The sequence below is a fragment of the Cupressus sempervirens genome, chromosome 3 (genome assembly GCF_028749045.1).
Source record: "Cupressus sempervirens isolate cs-2001-9-10 chromosome 3, ASM2874904v1, whole genome shotgun sequence".
NCBI classification, from domain to species: domain Eukaryota; kingdom Viridiplantae; phylum Streptophyta; class Pinopsida; order Cupressales; family Cupressaceae; genus Cupressus; species Cupressus sempervirens.
Genome location: NC_143120.1, coordinates 456864157 through 456882689, shown reverse-complemented (window position 1 = coordinate 456882689; position 18533 = coordinate 456864157). Strand labels below are relative to the sequence as shown.

Here is an 18533-nt window from a genome sequence, read left to right as displayed (position 1 = left end):
GTACGACAGTCAAAATGAAATCAAAGTGGAAAAGTTTAAGGGCAGTTGGGTTGGACCATATCAGATTCGGAAGGTCGGCGACAATGGAGCGATCCGATTATCAACCCTGGACAGGCAGAAGGTACCTCCGACAGTCAACAGATCCAAATTCAAAATATATGGTGCTAGGAAGACTCCATCGTTGTCACAAGATGGCCAGCTGACTCCGTTGTCGTTGTAGAATGATGACGCCTGGAGGCAAAATGGAGGTACCTCTGTCATTTGATGTGTGGAAAAAAAAAAAATTGAAAGGCCCCGCGGGCAGCACCTGCCGGAGGCCCCGCGGGCAGCACTTGCCGGAGGCTCTGCGGGCAACACCTGTTGGAGGTCCCGCAGACAAACCAAACGAAGGCCCGGACAAACCAAACGGAGGCCCCGCGGATGGACAAAAGCCCCGCGGGCAGAGTCTGTCCGCGGGTGGACAAAAGCCCCGTGGGCAATCTGTCCGTGGGCTTCAAATTTCCTTGTCCACGGAGTTCGGAATGTAGCACGTGAATAAAACGAAGGCAGAACGGGAGGAGAATGAAGTTTAGTTTGCACGGATGTGAAAGACTCTGTCCGCGGAAGCAGCTTAAGCTGCGGAGTTCCTTTCCTGGCCGTTGGTTTGGCTTTGCGACATTTTTCTTTTCCCATAACACCGCGGAAGCTGATCGGCAAGGTTGGAAATCCTGCAGTTCCTTGATGCATAGTTCCCGTTACCACTTGCTGCTCCGTTTCACTCTATTGCATATTCTTTTCCTCCCCCGTGGGGTGAGACCTTCTGTAACGGGCAGAGGAGGCAAAACTATAATTTAAAAAAAAAAAAAAAAAAAAAAAAAAAAAAAAAAAAAACGACGACAAAATCAAGTTGTTCAAAATGAGTGACAAATGATGCCAAAGGGAAGGGGACACATCCGTGGTTGCCAGAAAGAGTGCAGAATCGGCAGATAATGACAGAAATGGTGTGTTCCGTGCATTTTTGTGTAGGTTTCGAAGTGCTAATTTGGTCTTGGCGGCTGCCCCAAGACCCCGTGGGGGCGCTGCCCCTCGACCCCGCCGGGGGCGTTGCCCCCTGGATCCCCAGTCGTGGCGGATATCAGTTGGGGGAGTCTGACCAGTTGAGAAGAGTTGAAGTTGCTACAGGCATGGACTTTCTGTGTACCAGAGGCAGTGGGAGCAGGTGTTGGCTGTGAGGCTATCTTGGTGGATGCGTAGAGAGCTCGGGAGGAGCTGATCATCTAGTTGGAGGCAGTGCAGCAACACTTGGCTCAGGGTACCGAGGAATTGAAAACAGAGAAAGCAGCACAGGTGGCTATCAAGGTCAGCTTGAGGAGACAGTGTTGTGTTAGCAGAGGCTATAGGCACGGGACGAAGGTGACAGTGATGTGTCGGAAGCAGATTTCTCTTGTTGTAGTCACTCTGTAAATGTATTTTTTGCTAATTTGTCTCAGATATTGTCAGTCGTCAGGAGACGACTTTTCTTTTTGGGGGGGATGGTGTTAGCCGACTGGATGGTTTTGGCGGTATTTGGTGTTCCTGTAGCCGACGGTCCGGCGATGTTTCTGTAGCCGACGGTCTGGCGGTGTTTCTGTAGCCGACGGTCCGGCGGTAAATAGTTTGTAACGGATGGAATAATTGTGGCCGACGGACTCCTTCGGGAAGGTTCGGCAGTAGTATTTATATTCCGTCTGGGATCATTGTAATTGATCATGAATCTACTATTGCGAATATTATTCTGCTATTCTGCTATTATTGTCTGTATGTGTTGACTTCTTTACCTGTATGGTAAACATCCTTTGCTGCAGGTCGTACACTATTCTGAAGCAGGCCGCACAGTACGGCACTGTACTGAAATGTATTAATTTTTGCCTTCAACACTGGCAGCCGAAAATGGTACAGATTGAAACGCCCAGGCTATTGGATTGCAGTAAAAATGATTGCATGAGATTTGGACCAATATTGATGACCCAATGATGATAAAATGTAATCCCAGCCAGACTTCCGAAAACCACCAGTTGATATCAGATTTGCAATGAATCTTCTTGTGGAGCCCTCCAATTGAACAATGATGCAATCCCTCACCAAAAAGAACTCCAAAATATCAAACCTCAGTCCAAGTCTGTAACTCAATGAAGCTCAACATGAAATGGCCGAATACCACTTCCAATGTGCAATCCTTTAGAAGGTCTTTCACTTCTTTAGTTATGCAATCTCTTAAGAGGTATCATTCTCAAGGATTATGCTGAATATTTGCAGACCTAGATGGTGCCACAAATGCTCATAGAGAGAGGTAGTAGAATCATCAAATCAAGTCCCCTCTAAATGAGAGGCCAAGCCCTCTATTTATTTACTTTTCTAAGAAGTTACTAAGGACTTCTAGAAGCATCATTTTCTAAGAAGTTACTAAGAACTTCTAGAAACATCCATTAGAAAATCCCATTATAATGCACTTTTATAATAAATAATTTTATAAAATAAAAAGTGCAATCTCAACTTAAAATTATAACATGTAGGCCGTGTATAAAAAGTAATAATAAAATAATATCTCCAAGAGCATAATAAGCCATCCAATCCTCAAATAAACGCTAGAATGACTCTCTCATCACAAACACTAGTCTACGAGAGTCCGTGATAGACTGATCGGGCACGCAAAACGATGTCAGCCAAAACGGGGACATTACAGTCCGCCCTTCCTGAAATTGCTTGTCCCCAAGCAATGGCCGAACAACAAACCAATCGCTCCACCTGGATCCCAAATGTAGTCATGAACTATACTACTGTCAGTCAACCTAGGCTCCTGCAACAACCTTTGAAATATAACCAAGAGGAATCCATGAATGAATCGTGAATCACTGTGCAACTGAACTCCAAATCCACTACTGCCACAATTAGGAACCCACGAGGCACAAACTCTCGAAATATCAGACCCTAAGTAGAGTAGATCACCCAAACTGTCAACATAGTAAACACCATCCACACAACCCACCGTGTTATGCGGAATGCACACTCCAACTCTGCTATAATGGTGACCACTACCACATGAAACTGCACCAATTACAGAGAATCCACACACTGTACATCTACTGCAGTTAACACAACTCTGCAGATCACCGACCACTGTCTCATAACCATAACACCCATGCACTGCTGATAGTGAATAGTCATTACATGGTAGATAGCAAAAATGAGAGCCCAGACCAAACCTGTTTGCCATCAACTCCTCAACACATGGATCAAAAGCAAACCGATGAACATATCCAGCAGTATAATGCCAGTAAAAAGAACCAATCCTAGTCAAAGACTCATCTTGCAGACGTGATACGACCAATTGTGACTGATCATCAGCTAAGTCAGAGGGTGATATAGCTAAGGGCACAGAATCAACAACAACATCACTAGTCTCTGTGCCCTCCAAGTCAAACATACCACAATGCTCAGCTGCAGCACCCAACTCAGCTAAACCTGCCTCCAGTGGAAACGAACCAAATATGCCAATACTAGTGTCATGGATAGATATATCCCCATCTCCATTGCCTCTATCAACCTCGACCATGGACATCCTTGGATCACCAGACACCACGGTATGTGATTGTACAGAATCTGGTAAAGATTGAAGTCGTTCTAACTCCATGATCACCTCAGCTAAATGAAACTGTGACTCCTCGAAAGCCAATTGTGTACTCTCAAGAAACTCAAAAGTCACCTCGAGTTGTTGAGTAAGCTCACTCACCTTATCTTCCTTGACCAATAATGCGTCATATGCTGTACTGCCCCACTCCATAAGATAATCTCTGTCGGCTACCAACTGCATATAATTCTGTCTCAGAATCCGGATAGCCTCCCATAAAGAGTGGATCTCTGTCAAGGGAAGATAATTGTCTCCCTGCTCATCACTAGTAGGAGAACCCCATCCATAAACTGTTAACAACTGACGAGCAGCATCGAAATGCTCGCAAGCGATAGAAATGTCTCGCTCGCCAACTCTCAGCTGACTAGACACATGATTGTGCTGATTGGTCGAACTCCTATATTCTACCCCTAGTACACTGTCCAAAGGAGTAACCTCAGAATAGCTATCATCTGTAATACTGCCATCCAAATTCTGTAGACCAATTGCTGAACTCGTATCATCAAACGGAGCGACTGAAGCATCAACATCAAAAACCTCCGTATCAAAAGAAACTGCTGAGGAGACTAAGTCCTCAAAACTGTCCACAACATCCCCTTGGGTGTCATCTGTAATAATCAGATCCTGGGACTCTTCTGTAAACTCTGTCATATCTGAGAGATCTTCAACCCATTCCAACAAGAATGGTCGACTGGATACATGAACAATGCCCAACACAGGTGTGTAAAAACTAATTCTAGCATCAAACAAGCTGCTGGCAGGGATGAGAAGTACACCTGGCAAACTACTAATCAAGTCCATGATGGTGCAACAGATACTACTACCAAAGAATGATAGATATCTTTGGTCAAAACGATCCCAAGTACTAAGATAAGGATCCCAACATCTAATCCATGAATGGAAACCAACTGGCAATTCAAGTAAACTTCTCACCTGAGTAATGTGAACAATACCAACTGACTTCACGCACTTGTCTACAATCTCTGAATCCGGAGTGTGAATGCTCGACATACTCATATCATCATCAACATGTGACCCGACTGTAAAAGAAAGTTGAGTCCTTGCTATGCGCGCTAACTCCCGAACTGAACTCACCTCAAGACAAAGTGTGTCCATGTGTCTCTCAGAATCGTGGAGAGCCAACTGAGTACACACCAAGGAATTCCGAGTATCCTCTAGCTCATGAGAAAGCCGGTCAACCTCCTCCTCCTCCTTCAATGCATCTAAATAGATCCCTGCAAGATTAAGGAGATGATCGCGATCTAAAAGTAGGTGTAAGTAACTTACCTTCATTGCCTCCATGCCTTCCTTGATCTGCTGTAAGTCATCATAAGAAGAATCTGTTGTGACTCCTTTCTGTCTCTCCTGCAGTTGAATCATCCAAATGTGATTCTCAATCAATCCATGCATCCTGTCATGATGAGATAAAGCCGCGACAATATCCTTGTCCCTTGTCTTCAACTGGCTTGCCAAACCAAGTGAAGAGCTACTAGCCTCTATCTCATGTGAAGAAGCATCCAACTGTGCCTAATACTCATTTTCTGCAAAGTTCTTAATGCTCACTTTCTGATCAACTGTACTATCCTCAGACGTGACAGTATCCTCAACTGCTGTAACTTCATCCAGCCCAATTGTACTGGAATCACTATCTGTGTCAATCACGTAATCCGATGTGCCTATGATATCATCTTTTAATGCAATCGTCTCAACTTGCACAACATTTGTAACCCCTTCTGCCTGTGAAGATGATGCAGATAAACCATTACTTGAAGATGTGCTAATGTCTCCTTGTTTCAAATCCGCATGTCTATTAAACTCCTCATACAAGTTTCTGCCTGTCATAGGGAAGGTACGATCCTTAGGCCTATCAATCAGGCTCTTTAACCATGTACATGCCATAGGTGACAAATTACTCTCTTTTGTCCAAACATACCATAAGTCTTTTGCCAAAAGTTTAGAAATTTCATCCTCCCTCTCAAACAAGATTGTGAACATGATGGAGTGCATCGATGCCAATACCCTGCTGGGATGAAACTCGTCCATAATATTCCAAAATTTATTAAACATCCTGCGTATGTCACCAATACAACCTATTGCTAGCATAATATTTTCAAATCTACACCTTGCAAATACTTCAAGTAATCTTGCCCTCTTTGTGAAATAAGGGTCCCGGATGTTGTCCAACTTTTTGAAGCTTTTTACCATGGCATGAAGTACCTCTCTCATAATCTGATCGTCATAAGAATTAAGGCCAGCTATTATCCTCATGATTTCACTAATGCAAGAGAGAGCTGTAAGTCTTATTACCTCATCATGATGTCTCAATAATCGGGGCTTAACCAACGAACCAAATGCTGGAGATAAAGCTGTTTGCATAGCATCGGGTCTTGACTGATCAAACTTGCCTAAATAAGTTTCCAACTCCTCCAAAGTTCTTAGAAGGTCCTCTGTTCGTTGAAATGGACAATCTAATTTCTTCTTTACATTTTGCATTCTTTCTTTCAAATCCTTGTCTCCTGTTAAAGCCATACTTATAATTGAATTCAATCTGAAATAACCCAATTAGGCTGGCAGGAAACCGCTCTGATACCACTGTAATGACCCAGCTCACAACTCATCACAAACTGCCCTTATTTGCTACTTGTTATTTTGTCAAGCAGTTCATGTGCAAGCTCCTCAATATGATGCTACCTTTTTAATGCATAAAATACTAAGGAAATATGATGCATCTACAGCCAAGACATTTTTACAAACACTCGGCATGCAATCTGAACTGTGCTGCCGAAGATTAAGACTGGATATGTACTATGAGATTTTATCAAACATTTGGCAACTATACTGCTGGAAGGAAATAACTGATTTTAGGAATTGTTGAGCAATAAATTAACTCGATGAAGCAAAAACAGTGCCAATATGTAGCTCTTCTTAGAACAATTGCATCTTCAGATTTGGCAAACTATTTGGTACCAAGAAACTACTTACAAAATTATGCAATGATGGGACTGATTACAAAGATCTATCAAGCTTATTGAACAAGGTGTACAGTGATTATATAGTTGGGTACAAGACTAAGACTGAATTCAACAAACAATGCAAACCCTCATTACTCCTACTGCCTACTGATATTTAGCTATTGCAATGATAATAGAAGAACTTGGTACTGATATAACTGCAGACAGTCATATGTTGATGAAGAACAACAAATTTGCACTTCCCCAAACTGTCCTTTGCTGCAGGTCGTACACTGTTTTGAAGCAGTCCGTACAGTACGCCACTGTACTGAAATGTATTAATTTTTGCCTTCAACACTGGCAGCCGAAAATGGTACAGACTGAAACGCCCAGGCTATTGGAATGCTTTAAAAATGATTGCATGAGATTTGGACCAATATTGATGACCCAATGATGATAAAATGTAATCTCAGCCAGACTTCCGAAAACCACTAGTTGATATAAGATTTGCAATGAATCTTCTTGTGGAGCCCTCCAATTGAACAATGATGCAATCCCTCACCAAAAAGAACTCCAAAATATCAAACTTCAGTCCAAGTCTTTAACTCAATGAAGCTCAACATGAAATGGCCGAATACCACTTCCAATGTGCAACCCTTCAGAAGGTCTTTCACTTCCTCAGTTATGCAATCTCTTAAGAGGTATCGTTTTCAAGGATTATGCTGAATATTTGCAGACCTAAATGGTGCCACAAATGCTCATAGAGAGAGGTAGTAGAATCATCAAATCAAGTCCCCTCTAAATGAGAGGCCAAGCCCTCTATTTATTTACTTTTCTAAGAAGTTGTTACTAAGGACTTCTAGAAGCATCCTTTTCTAAGAAGTTACTAAGAACTTCTAGAAACATCCATTATAAAATCCCATTATAATGCACTTTTATAATAAATAATTTTATAAAATAAAAAGTGCAATCTCAACTCAAAATTATAACATGTCGGCTGCGTATAAAAAGTAATGATAAAATAATATCTCCAAGAGCATAATAAGCCATCCAATCCTCAAATAATCGCCAAAATGACTCTCTCATCACAAACACCAATCTATGAGAGTCTGTGATACACTGATCCGGCACGCAAAACGATGTCAGCCAAAATGGGGACATTACAATATTTGTGTATCTACATCTTCATTCTCCATAGAAGGCATAGACAAGAAGGGATGCCTAGAGGTTGTAACTAGTTGAGTGGGTGGTGTTATCGTTTTTTTCGCGAAATAATAACCACGTTGTTTTCCTTTTGCAACCAATCTGTTAGCATCTTCTTGTTCATTTAGAACTGTTGCTATTTGTCCAGTTGACAACCCCTTCTTATTTGGCCCTGGGCCATCACACATATTAGTCCCTTTACTCCTAGGGCCCAATAAATGAAGTTTGACTCGGTAGTAGGAGCTATTATATTGTGCATTGCAAAAAATTATATTTCCAAAGAATCCCCCCACCTCCAAAAAGTTGTGAAATTCTTGTAGTGTGTCTCCATAAAGGAGACCCTTTATCAATTTTAAAATTTTGAGTTCCCTCCCACCCATTTAGCTTTGATTGCTCATTGTTGAAATATATAAAAAAATGAGAAAAAAACATACTTCAAACTTTTACAAGCTTGAAAAAAAAACTAATAAAAAACGTGAAAAAAATCTATTAAGAAAATGAAGGATATGGTTGTTAAAAACTTAAATCTGATTTGTGGAAGGTATTTTGTAGTAATCAATCTCCTTTGAATACAATCACCTCATTTCAAACTGGCAAGACAGAGAGAGCAAAATGAGAGATGAAAGTCTATATGGAGGCCTCATATGGGGGTGTTTTAGGGTTAGAAGCCAAAAGCAATAATAAACAATTATTTTTTAAATTTTTGGTCCACTTTTCTTAAGTTGAGCCATTGGTACTTGTGGGTGCCTTTGGGTTTGGGTGTACGATCAACCCTGTGGGTGCACACGGGTCCGAGGATGTGTGGATTCAGGTGTCATGTCCCCATTTCTAGTCAATGAGCTTTGTTGCGCCATTAGCCTATTTTGCCTAGGTCACATGGGCCAACCGGGTTTTCTATATGATTTGAGTAGTTTTTGGCCTAGGCGATTTAGTTCCTGGCTAATCGGGGTTGCTTCAATAGGGTTTTCAGACACTATTTTTAGTAAGTCAACAGGCTCATTATTCGTGGCATTTCAAGGTTGGACTAGGCGCGTCTTCTCAAGGCATTTCTGGTGAGCTATTACACATGCATATCCGAGTCCATTTGATTAGATATTTTAATGCCTGAAGATTTAGCCGATTTCTTATAAAGTGACTTTATAATTCAAGCTTATATTGTTAATGTCACTTTATTATCTGTGGGCACTTTATTTCCTTAAGTGGGGGAAAAGTATTATTTTCAAAAGGAAATAAAAAAATAGAAAGGAGAATGCAAAGAGTGAATTGTTTGTTCTTAAAAGGGAAGAAGGAGCTCATTTCTAGCGTACTTGGGTTTGTGATTTTTATGTCACTTTCTCTCTTGGAGAGTTATTTCAAATGCTTCAGCTTTCAACAAGTGAGAGGATGGAAACCCCCAAGCATGGGCAATGGACAGAAATACATTGTCAGTTGGAGACATCACACAAGTTTTTCACAGTGTATTCTAGGTTCATCTTTTACATTGTCCAATCTTACTTTAGTTTCTGTATCTACTATTGGATTCCTTAGTTATTTTATTGAAGAACTTCAATGAAACATTAATTCTGAAAATGTATTTTCTGCTAGAGATTTAATGCAATAATATTTTGGAACTCTTTTATCCTGTGGTTTATTGGAGTTTCTGTAGGTGAAATCTGAAATATATATTTGTTAACATTTCTGAGAGACTCATTCAAGCATTTTCAAAAAGTATCCGGTTAGGGATATTACATCAGGCGCACCCACAAGGATGGGCGCGCACCCTGTGCATACCTGTATGAGTGTGCACTCAGACCCAGTTTGAGGGTCTAGGGTGTGAACCTTGTAACTTAGTGGAACTCACCAACTGCCTCTATACTATGAAACAATCTTCTGCCATGATGTTTGTTTCCTAAGTTAACTTTTGGATTTCAAGTTTTGAAATGCCAACCACTCAATATGTAGTTGAGTTGAATATCCAGAAGAGTGATCTTTAAATTACCACTAATAAGATGAGCAATTTGGTATTCATCATCGTTTGATCTGCAATGAAAAACTGATTTCCAAAGCATCCTCACAAGTGTACCATAAAGTTGCCACTGTGCCACTTTGATTATTATGCCTAATTGGGAGTTGCCTCTGAACATTTTTGGGTATATTCATTGTCTACCTTCCACCCGAAATGGATGTGACAAGTGATCTTAAAGTTGACTAATGAACAGATTCGGTTCAATCATAGAGTCAAACTCTTAATACCTTTCCTTAGGAATTCAAAATGGTAACTCCAATGATTCCAACTTATCATGACCTTGAATGATCTAGGATGTTGGTAGGAATCATTGTTTCTTGTGATGGCAGTAAAGATTTGAGTAATTAATCTCTATGAGCTTTAGATATGTTGCATTGTCCAATAGATCCTCCATTGATGCCATCTCAATTGGAAGACAATGATAATGATAATGATAACTAGACCTCCTACTATCAATGGCGGGTACGGGCAAACAATTAGAGTACAGCTGGGTGAGTTAGTGGGCATGTATTACTATTACATGATATAGAATGCTGGTTCCAGCAACACAACCATAATTGGCTTCATCTCCCTCCCGGAGCAACGGGGTATTCATCTGATACAGCAGGAACAAAGGCTTGGGTGGGAGTACTCTTATACTCTCGACATTATTCCATGCTTGCAAGATCAGATGCAGCTACCGGAACATGGGAGGGCTCCTATACGAAGGAAGATTATCGTTTCCTTTCTCTTAAACTCAAACATTCTCTTCTTGATCTATTATCAAAGATAGCAGCCCTCATCTGAATGGTAATCCTTTGTAGTTTGATTGGGGAGTCTTCAGTATCACCATTATTATGATCTGCACTTTAGCTCCAAACTTGTTTCCATATATATATATTGTAGAACTTGCACCAGAGTCCCATGTTTTGTGTTCATCATTAACTTTGTATGCGTTCTTAAGAGCTTCTTCATTCCATTCAAAAAATGGGTTGTCATAGGCATGATTATGGGGATGATTCCTGACTTGTGGCTTTGAAACTTAGAAGATAAAGATTGATAAATCTTTTTAGTAATTCTGCAAGATGAGTTTGGCATAGGAATCTACTTAAGATGACAATTGAGGTTAGAAGATAGGTTTATATGACCTGATAACATGTTTGCAAATTCTCTATAGCTTGATTATTCTTTATCAAAGTATACATCAACTTACTATTGTATGAAGAATCTAGAGACAAGGGGACAAGATTCTTTTGGATGATATTATGCAGAGGACATTGCAATCTTCTAGTTATCTCTGACAAGGAAACTATTTAATTGTTATATCAATATAATGTTGATTACAATTTTTTTCCCATGCTGACCTTATGTGTCTGTCTCTTTTGATTGGTTTATTTCCACTCTTGGTTCATGTTAGCATCTCAGTATGGTACATTACACGGTTTTCCATGATTAGGGTAAGATGGAAATGGTCCGAGTCACAATGTACGCAAGTGTGGCACTCTTTATTTAGTAGGCTTATACATGTATTTAACCCAAAATTGGAATTGTCGCTCTAGTTATTCCATCATGGTACAGGACAATAGTATTTTCCTCTTCAACCTATACAATTTATGGTAAGTTTTCATATTCTTTTCTGGATTTAATTATTTTCCTGAATCTGTTTGAACAAGCATCATGACCTTTAAAATAGAAGCACAGGAGCGATGGCAAAATGTTTGTTTTTCTGTTCCATCTGTGGTCCTTGTCTGGATCATTATATACATTCTAAGCATGTCTCATGATATTTGTTCCAGAGGTAATGTGAATCCTGTGTCCCTTTTAAAAGACGTTGACAGTCAAAATAAGCTTAGCATATGTAAATACATTTCATTTGTCAAATGACTGAAGACCCACTTAAATATGACTTAGAAAGTCACCCCAAATTTAATGTCTCTTGTTTTTTCCTATTGCAAACTGTGATTTTACAATACAATCTATTATAATTCTTCCTTGAGATATGGTTGTATTTATTCTAGTAAGAATGAACCTTTTTAAATTATTATTTCTCATGTTTTTGTTGGAATTCATGCACAAATCCAGTTTAAGCTATAGGTTATGGACTGATTATATTTCTTAAATGAAGGTTTCTATATATATTCTGTTGGCATTTCGGAAGTGAAGGAGCATCACTTCCACAATCACAAGGATTTGGATGGATCTTCAAGGTTTTACCTCCTCCCTTGCATTGCACATTTTTTGCACATTGATAGATAATGCACACGGAAACTCAATTTTCTTACATATTACAATATAATCTAGAGAGATGGGGTCTCTGTTTTTTTTTCAAGTGTGGCTAAAATATCTTGTTAAAACTTGGAAATTTTACTATTATGGCTTTCTTAGTGAGAACCAGTCCCAAGTTCTCGGACATATTATTGGTTCATATTCTGTATGTCTATCCTTCAATTGATTCTATCACCTAATTTTGTTAATCAGCTTTATTCTTTTTAATTTTGTGTTGATCTCTTTGTTAGCCACATCTACGAATTTGTGCTAAAAAAGTTGTGCAACATTTTATAAAGTAACTAAATGTTTATTTTAGAAAATAATTGCCTACAACCTTTGCTATTAGCTTTACTTAGTTTAATAAATTTTGAGATGTTCAATCTGTCTGAAGATAATAGTACACTCTTGGTGACTAGTATTTTATTCACAGTGGAGTTCGATGAGTTAGTAGAAAATGTGTAGACACTTGATCAAAAAGTCTAGTGTAACAGTAAAGGGTTTTGAGGTTCCCGATGAAAAGAATAGTAGAACATCTTCCAAAAAGGGGAGAAATCACGGATAACTCTCTTCGACAAATAAATGACAAGGTATTTTAATGTATGAGAGCAAGGTGTGTTAAATATTTTAGCCTTATATGAAATTCTGGATATTACGATTTAGAAATGGCAAATTTGTATTAACTATAAATGAATATATTTTTAGAGGAATTTGTTTGTGTATCCAACATGTGTCTTATATTTAATCTCTTGTTTCATTTTGGGTCCTGCATATTTGCTGGTAACGGTTATCTTCTCTTTTTGGGCTACGTATTGCCAAAAGGGATATTGCATGAAGGCAACCTGATACATTAAGGAAAACAGCAATCAACATGGGTGTGTTTCTTTCTTCCGTCACCTCTCACACAGGTCACCATTCATTCTTCAAGTAATGATGGAATCGGGAGTATTGATAATTATCTTCAGTATTATCTCACGGCATCCAATTATTATTTATGAGCAATTTGATAAGCTTTCTGATGCAGAACAACATCATACAATCTTGTAATGTCCCAATTTGTTGCCAACATTAGAATTTCAGGGATCAGCCTAATATTGGATCCTTAGGGGCTAATGAGGATGGTTAGAGGGTCTTCTGAGGATTGATTCATCTCCAGCATTCAGGGATTTATGGATTTGGCCTTCATTCGATATCATTCAGACTCCATTTGCCATACTTACTATGTATAGTAAGTCAGGAGTAATAGAGATGGACCCTTTCTTTTTTTAGAAAAGTGTATTTGGTCACATGGGGAATTATGAGGATAGATTCCTACTTTAGATGGCATGGCAATCCGACAAGTATTTCAAGAGATATTAAAGTTCAAGTGACTTAAGTGATTTATTTAAATATTTTAATGTTTTATAAAGTTATAAAGTAATTTATAATAATAAAGTCACTTTAATATTATAAAGTTACTTTATGATTTAAAGTGACTTTATGAGAAAAGTAACTTAAATGACTAAAAGACGAAATTGGCTTTTTATCCCACATTGCGTAGTTGTTTGTGTCTTCCCTCATATCGAGGTTATAAAAGCATGGAGCTACATTGGGATTGACACCATGAAATATATTATTATGCAAACAAAAAGGTTGCTTAAATGTGATTGGTTATTCGTGAGGAGAAAACCCCTCAAGACGTTTGAGAAGTTGGACGTAGCCCCAACATCTCATTGAAAGTTGTGCTCAGAATCAGGCAAGAAAAATCAGGCTTCAGTGGGCTCCATTTTCAAAGTAAGTCTGCTAACATTTCTAGCATTTGGAAATCTTCATTATACTGGAAGGAAATCACACTATTTTTCCACACAATACATTTAGATGCCAAGTATCAGTTGGCTTTTAGTTTGAATCCACTAAGATGTCAAGGGGGACCATAATCACTGCTGTATCAGTACAAAATTGATAGCAGAAATCTGAAGATTGGTGTTAGGATTGGAAAGGCAATGGCTGTGATAGTATTTTAACAAGTTGACCAACTTCTAGAAGTGTATGCCTGCATATTAGCTGTGATACATGATACTATGAATGCCATACAAGCTGGAGTTGTCACCTAGATGCTGTATAGGTTTCAGAAGTGTTACAATAGTGCCATTCTAGCCATAAATCGGACATAAGGAAGTTGTTGTAGGGCAGCCATCAACAACAGTGGCAATGTTTGACCTGCAGTCTGTTTGAGAGTCATTTACAGCCATCATATTGCTACCATTACGCTGTATTAGAGCCATGATGTGTAGTGCAAGTTCCAATCAGTCCTTGGAGTAGCTAAATCAGGGTTCAGAGGCTCCACACATGTTAGAGAAGTTCTGAAGCCACTCTAGCGTTGCAACAGTTCATGGCTTCTCACTGTGGTCAGTTGACGTGAGCATCAAACCCCGTGGTCTTGGTTCACAAGTCACTTCATTAAGTGGTGTTTAGTAACAGCTGCAAGTGCATTGTGCAAGTTTCACATCCAAGTATCTTGAAGCTACGTTAATCTAACAGGGCCTGCAGTTACCAGCGTTAAGACCAGTTCAATAACAAGGATTGGAAGGGTTAGCAGTCAAGGGTGGGTAGTCAAGGAAATTTGCAAATAGATAGCAGATGCCGGAGGTGTAGAGAGAATGTATAACGGCAAGTGGGGATGTTAGAAGGCCAGACAACTCAACTGCAGACATGTTCTCAAGGCATTAACACACAGATTGCTGGAAATACCCGAGGATAGCAACTGTCACAAAGAACTTCACAGGATGCAGAGTTCATCAGACCTAGTCATGTGAGCTGCTCATTCCACCCATCGTGAAAATTGCCAGGTTCTTCCCATTTGTTATATGTTGGTATCATGTGAACATATGCGTGTTTCAGTCATGCATTTGATTCTATCTTGGTATTGAAATGAAATGTATTGCGCTTATTCTTAATTGGTAATTGTGGTACATACACTCTGCCATAACATGAGACTGAACTTATTGTAATTTCTATTTACAAGTTAGTTCTGGATTATGTATTACTTTTGCTAATATCCAATGAGACAATAGTACACACCAACTGTTTGTAGTAATTCCATTAGTCAGAATATAATTACTTTGCCAACCTAAGTGTGGATTCACAAATCTGCTCCCTCTTCATTCATGGCATCTGTGATCTATCGATTGCACTCTCTCAGATTTACATCTTTTATCTCAGTTTTTGTTCAAGTTTCATGAAGTTTTGGTAATGTTTTTAATTACTTTGATGTGTTCTGTATCATCGGGTTTTTACCTGCCTTGATCAAAGGTGATTGAAACGATTGATTGTTTATGTGTTCATAGAGCAGTAGCTCTGACTTTTGTAATGAAATTTTCTAAATAAATAAAAGGATTGATTTTGGGGCTAGGTTGTTCCCCTCAGTTCAAAGGGTTTTTCCCAGGATATATGGAGATGTTTGTTTTTCAGTTTCTAGTCCAGATTTTACATGGTATCAGAGCTAGGCTTATGATCTTTAAGGCTGGACTAGATTTCTTCTTTTAATCTTGCTTCTTCATTTCCATCATGGTGCCTGGTTTGAAGGTTGAAGATCGATTGGAAGGAGCATCACATTTCATTTCTTGGAAATCCATAACCTTATTAGTACTTGAGTGAAATTATCTTCTTTCATTTGTGGAATCTGAAGTTCAAGAACCCACTACACCCTTAGAAAAAGCATCTTGGAAGAAGAATACAATTCTGGCCAAGAGGATAATCATTGACTCCATGAAGGATCATTTAGTGCTTATCGTCTCCAAGCTAAAATCTGCCAAGGAGATGTTTGATTCCCTGTATAGCGTGTATGAGATAAATAATACTAGCATAACTCTAGCACTTTGTATGTAGCTTCTTCATATTAAGATCTGTAAAAGTGTCTCCATTGTCTCTTTCTTCTTGAAGATTTTTGAGTTAAAGGATCAGTTAAGTACCATTGGAGAGATTGTCAATGACAAAGAACTGGTTATGCTTGCAATGAATAGTCTCCCTCATTCTTGGGAATCATTCATTCAAGGCATCGGCAGCAGAAGTGATTTACCAACTTTTGAAAGGTTGAAAACTGATTGTATTCAAGAGGAATGTCAGCTGGAGGCTAGAGGGAATTCTGGTAAATCTCATGATGTGGAGGATCAAGTGCTTACTTCTCACACTTCAAGGAAAAGAGGAAGAAAGAGGTATTTCAAAAGGTTTGAAGATAAAAATCGTTTCTCATCTTGTGATTTTAAAAGGAAAAAAGACTTCTCCAAGATTAAATGCTTTAGGTGTGAAAAACTTGGTCATTTTGCTAAGCGTTGCATTGTGAAACTCAATCTTCATATTGTGGCTGTGTTTGATACGAAAGATTCTTCTCCTTCAAAGGATTCTTGTGATCATTCAGAAGGTCTTGTACTTATATCAGCTTTGTCTAGTCATGTACAAGCTGATTGCAATACTTGGTTGATAGATAGTGGTGGTTCTCGTCACATCTTTGGGTTCAAGCAACATATTTCAAATCTGATTGAAACAAATTCTCATCTTCAAGTGATCATTGGTGATGATGCATCTTATTCTGTTAAAGGGGCAGACAACACCACCTTAAAATTAAAATCTGGTATTCCTCTTCATCTTAGTGATGTTTTATTTGTTCCTGGTATCAGGAGGAATTTAATTTCCATTTCAGCCTTAGAGGATAAAGGTTTCAATATTGCTTTTTCTAATGGAAGTGTGGTTGCTTGGAAGAAAGATTCTAATTTCTGTTCTGCCCAAATTATTGGAGAGCGTCATGGAAGTCTCTATAAGTTGTCAGCTAATCAAGTTCAAGTTCTAAATCATGTTGCTTCTAATAATAATTTGTTATGGCATAAAAGATTTGGTCATCTCAACTTTAAATCTCTTTCATCCTTAGGGAAGTATGTTGTAAGTCTCCCATTTCTCAGCCTCGCTCATGATGGTACTTGCAAAGGTTGTTCCCTAGGAAAATTTTCAAAGTCCTTTCATTCAAGTGAAAATTGGGCTAAGCATGTATTAGAGCTGATTCGTTCAGATTTGTGTGGACCAATGTCATTAGCTTCCTTAAGTGGTTTTTGGTACTACGTCACCTTTATTGATGATTGTTTTCGCAAGACATGGATTTACTTCCTTAAATCCAAAGAGTTTGATGAAGTCCTATCCAAGTTTAAGGAATTTAAAGCCTTAGTTGAAAACCGTTCAGAAAAGAAAATTAAGAATCTTAGATCTGATAATGGAGGTGAATTTATTTCAGGTTCTTTTCAATCCTTTTGTGTTGAAGCAGGAATCAAGAGGGAGTTTTGTGTCCCTTACAATCCCCAACAGAATGGGTTTGCTGAAAGAAAAAGCAAGACTATTGTTGAGACTGCTAAAACAATGATTCATGATCAGAATTTGTAGATTTTTCTTTGGGTAGAGACCTGCAAGACAACAATCTATGTTCAAAATAGAAGTCCTCATCATGTCCTTAATAATACGACTCCAAAAGAAGCATTCTCCGGCTCTAAACCTGATGTAAGTCATCTAAAAGTTTTTGGTTCATCAGTTTATGTTCATATTCCCAAAGATAAAAGATCTAAATTAGTTCCTTCAAGCAAAAGGGAATCTTTGAAGCTTATAGAATCTACATTCCGAGGCAAAAATCAATTGAGCTAAGTAGAGATGTTTCTTTTGAAGAAATTTTTGATTGTTGCAAATTTGCTAATTCTTCTATTTATATTGATTTGGATGTTCCTTCTGTTACTCAAAATCCTCCTCTTTCTGCTCCTACTTCTTCCAGCTTCTTTGAGAGGGAGGATTCTCCCCCTTCTCCTAAAATTCAAGAGATCTCTGAAGTTGGTCCTAGTGTTCACATTGTTGTCTTGCATTTTGTTACCACAAAATGTTGGTAACAACACAAAAGATAGTTTCGCGTTTCTCTAAGCTTGAATTTTATATTCAATTGCTTAATGTTGATAGATCGATCCATTTCAATTCGTATATCGAATCATTTTACTGAAGGCCTTCGTCAAGTCTTTTTTGTTTTGCTTTCTGTTGAACCTTTGCTTGATTTTTGAAGCCTTCATTGTCCATTCTTTGCTTTTGAGTTCGTGTTTGTTAGTTTCTAGTCCTTTGGTTTTGCTCATGTCATGCCTTTCGCTTTTCCCTTCGATTTGGTCTAACCTAGAGCTCAATTGGAGTTGTCAATCAAGAGATATGCCCGTTTTAGTGCTTCAAAAGTGGACCTTTTGGGTGCAACAATATGAATTAAAAATATGATGTTATATTTTAATTTGACTTCCACTTTTTAATAAATATAACTTATATTCACTTTTTGTTATGTTTTTAAGTTACTTTAACTTTAAATTTTTAACTTAAAGTGAGTATAGTGCAGTTTATGTTATAATTTTAAGTTGAGTTACTTTTTAATTTTTCACTTAAAGTAACTATATAACTACATAGTTCCAATTTAATTTTTAGTTTTTACATCAAATGCTTA

General features: G+C 38.5%; 1 protein-coding gene across 4 annotated transcripts in view; it reads left to right on the top strand.

The window, feature by feature from the left end:
* LOC149567062 (uncharacterized) overlaps positions 1–18533 on the top strand; it is a 185951-nt gene that overhangs the window by 39125 nt on the left and 128293 nt on the right. For all 4 annotated transcript variants that reach the window (XM_089820283.1, XM_089820281.1, XM_089820285.1 and 1 more), the window contains exon 2: positions 11910–11991. In XM_089820283.1, the coding sequence (XP_089676409.1) occupies positions 11910–11991 (82 nt within the window). The remainder of the gene's footprint in view (positions 1–11909; positions 11992–18533) is intronic.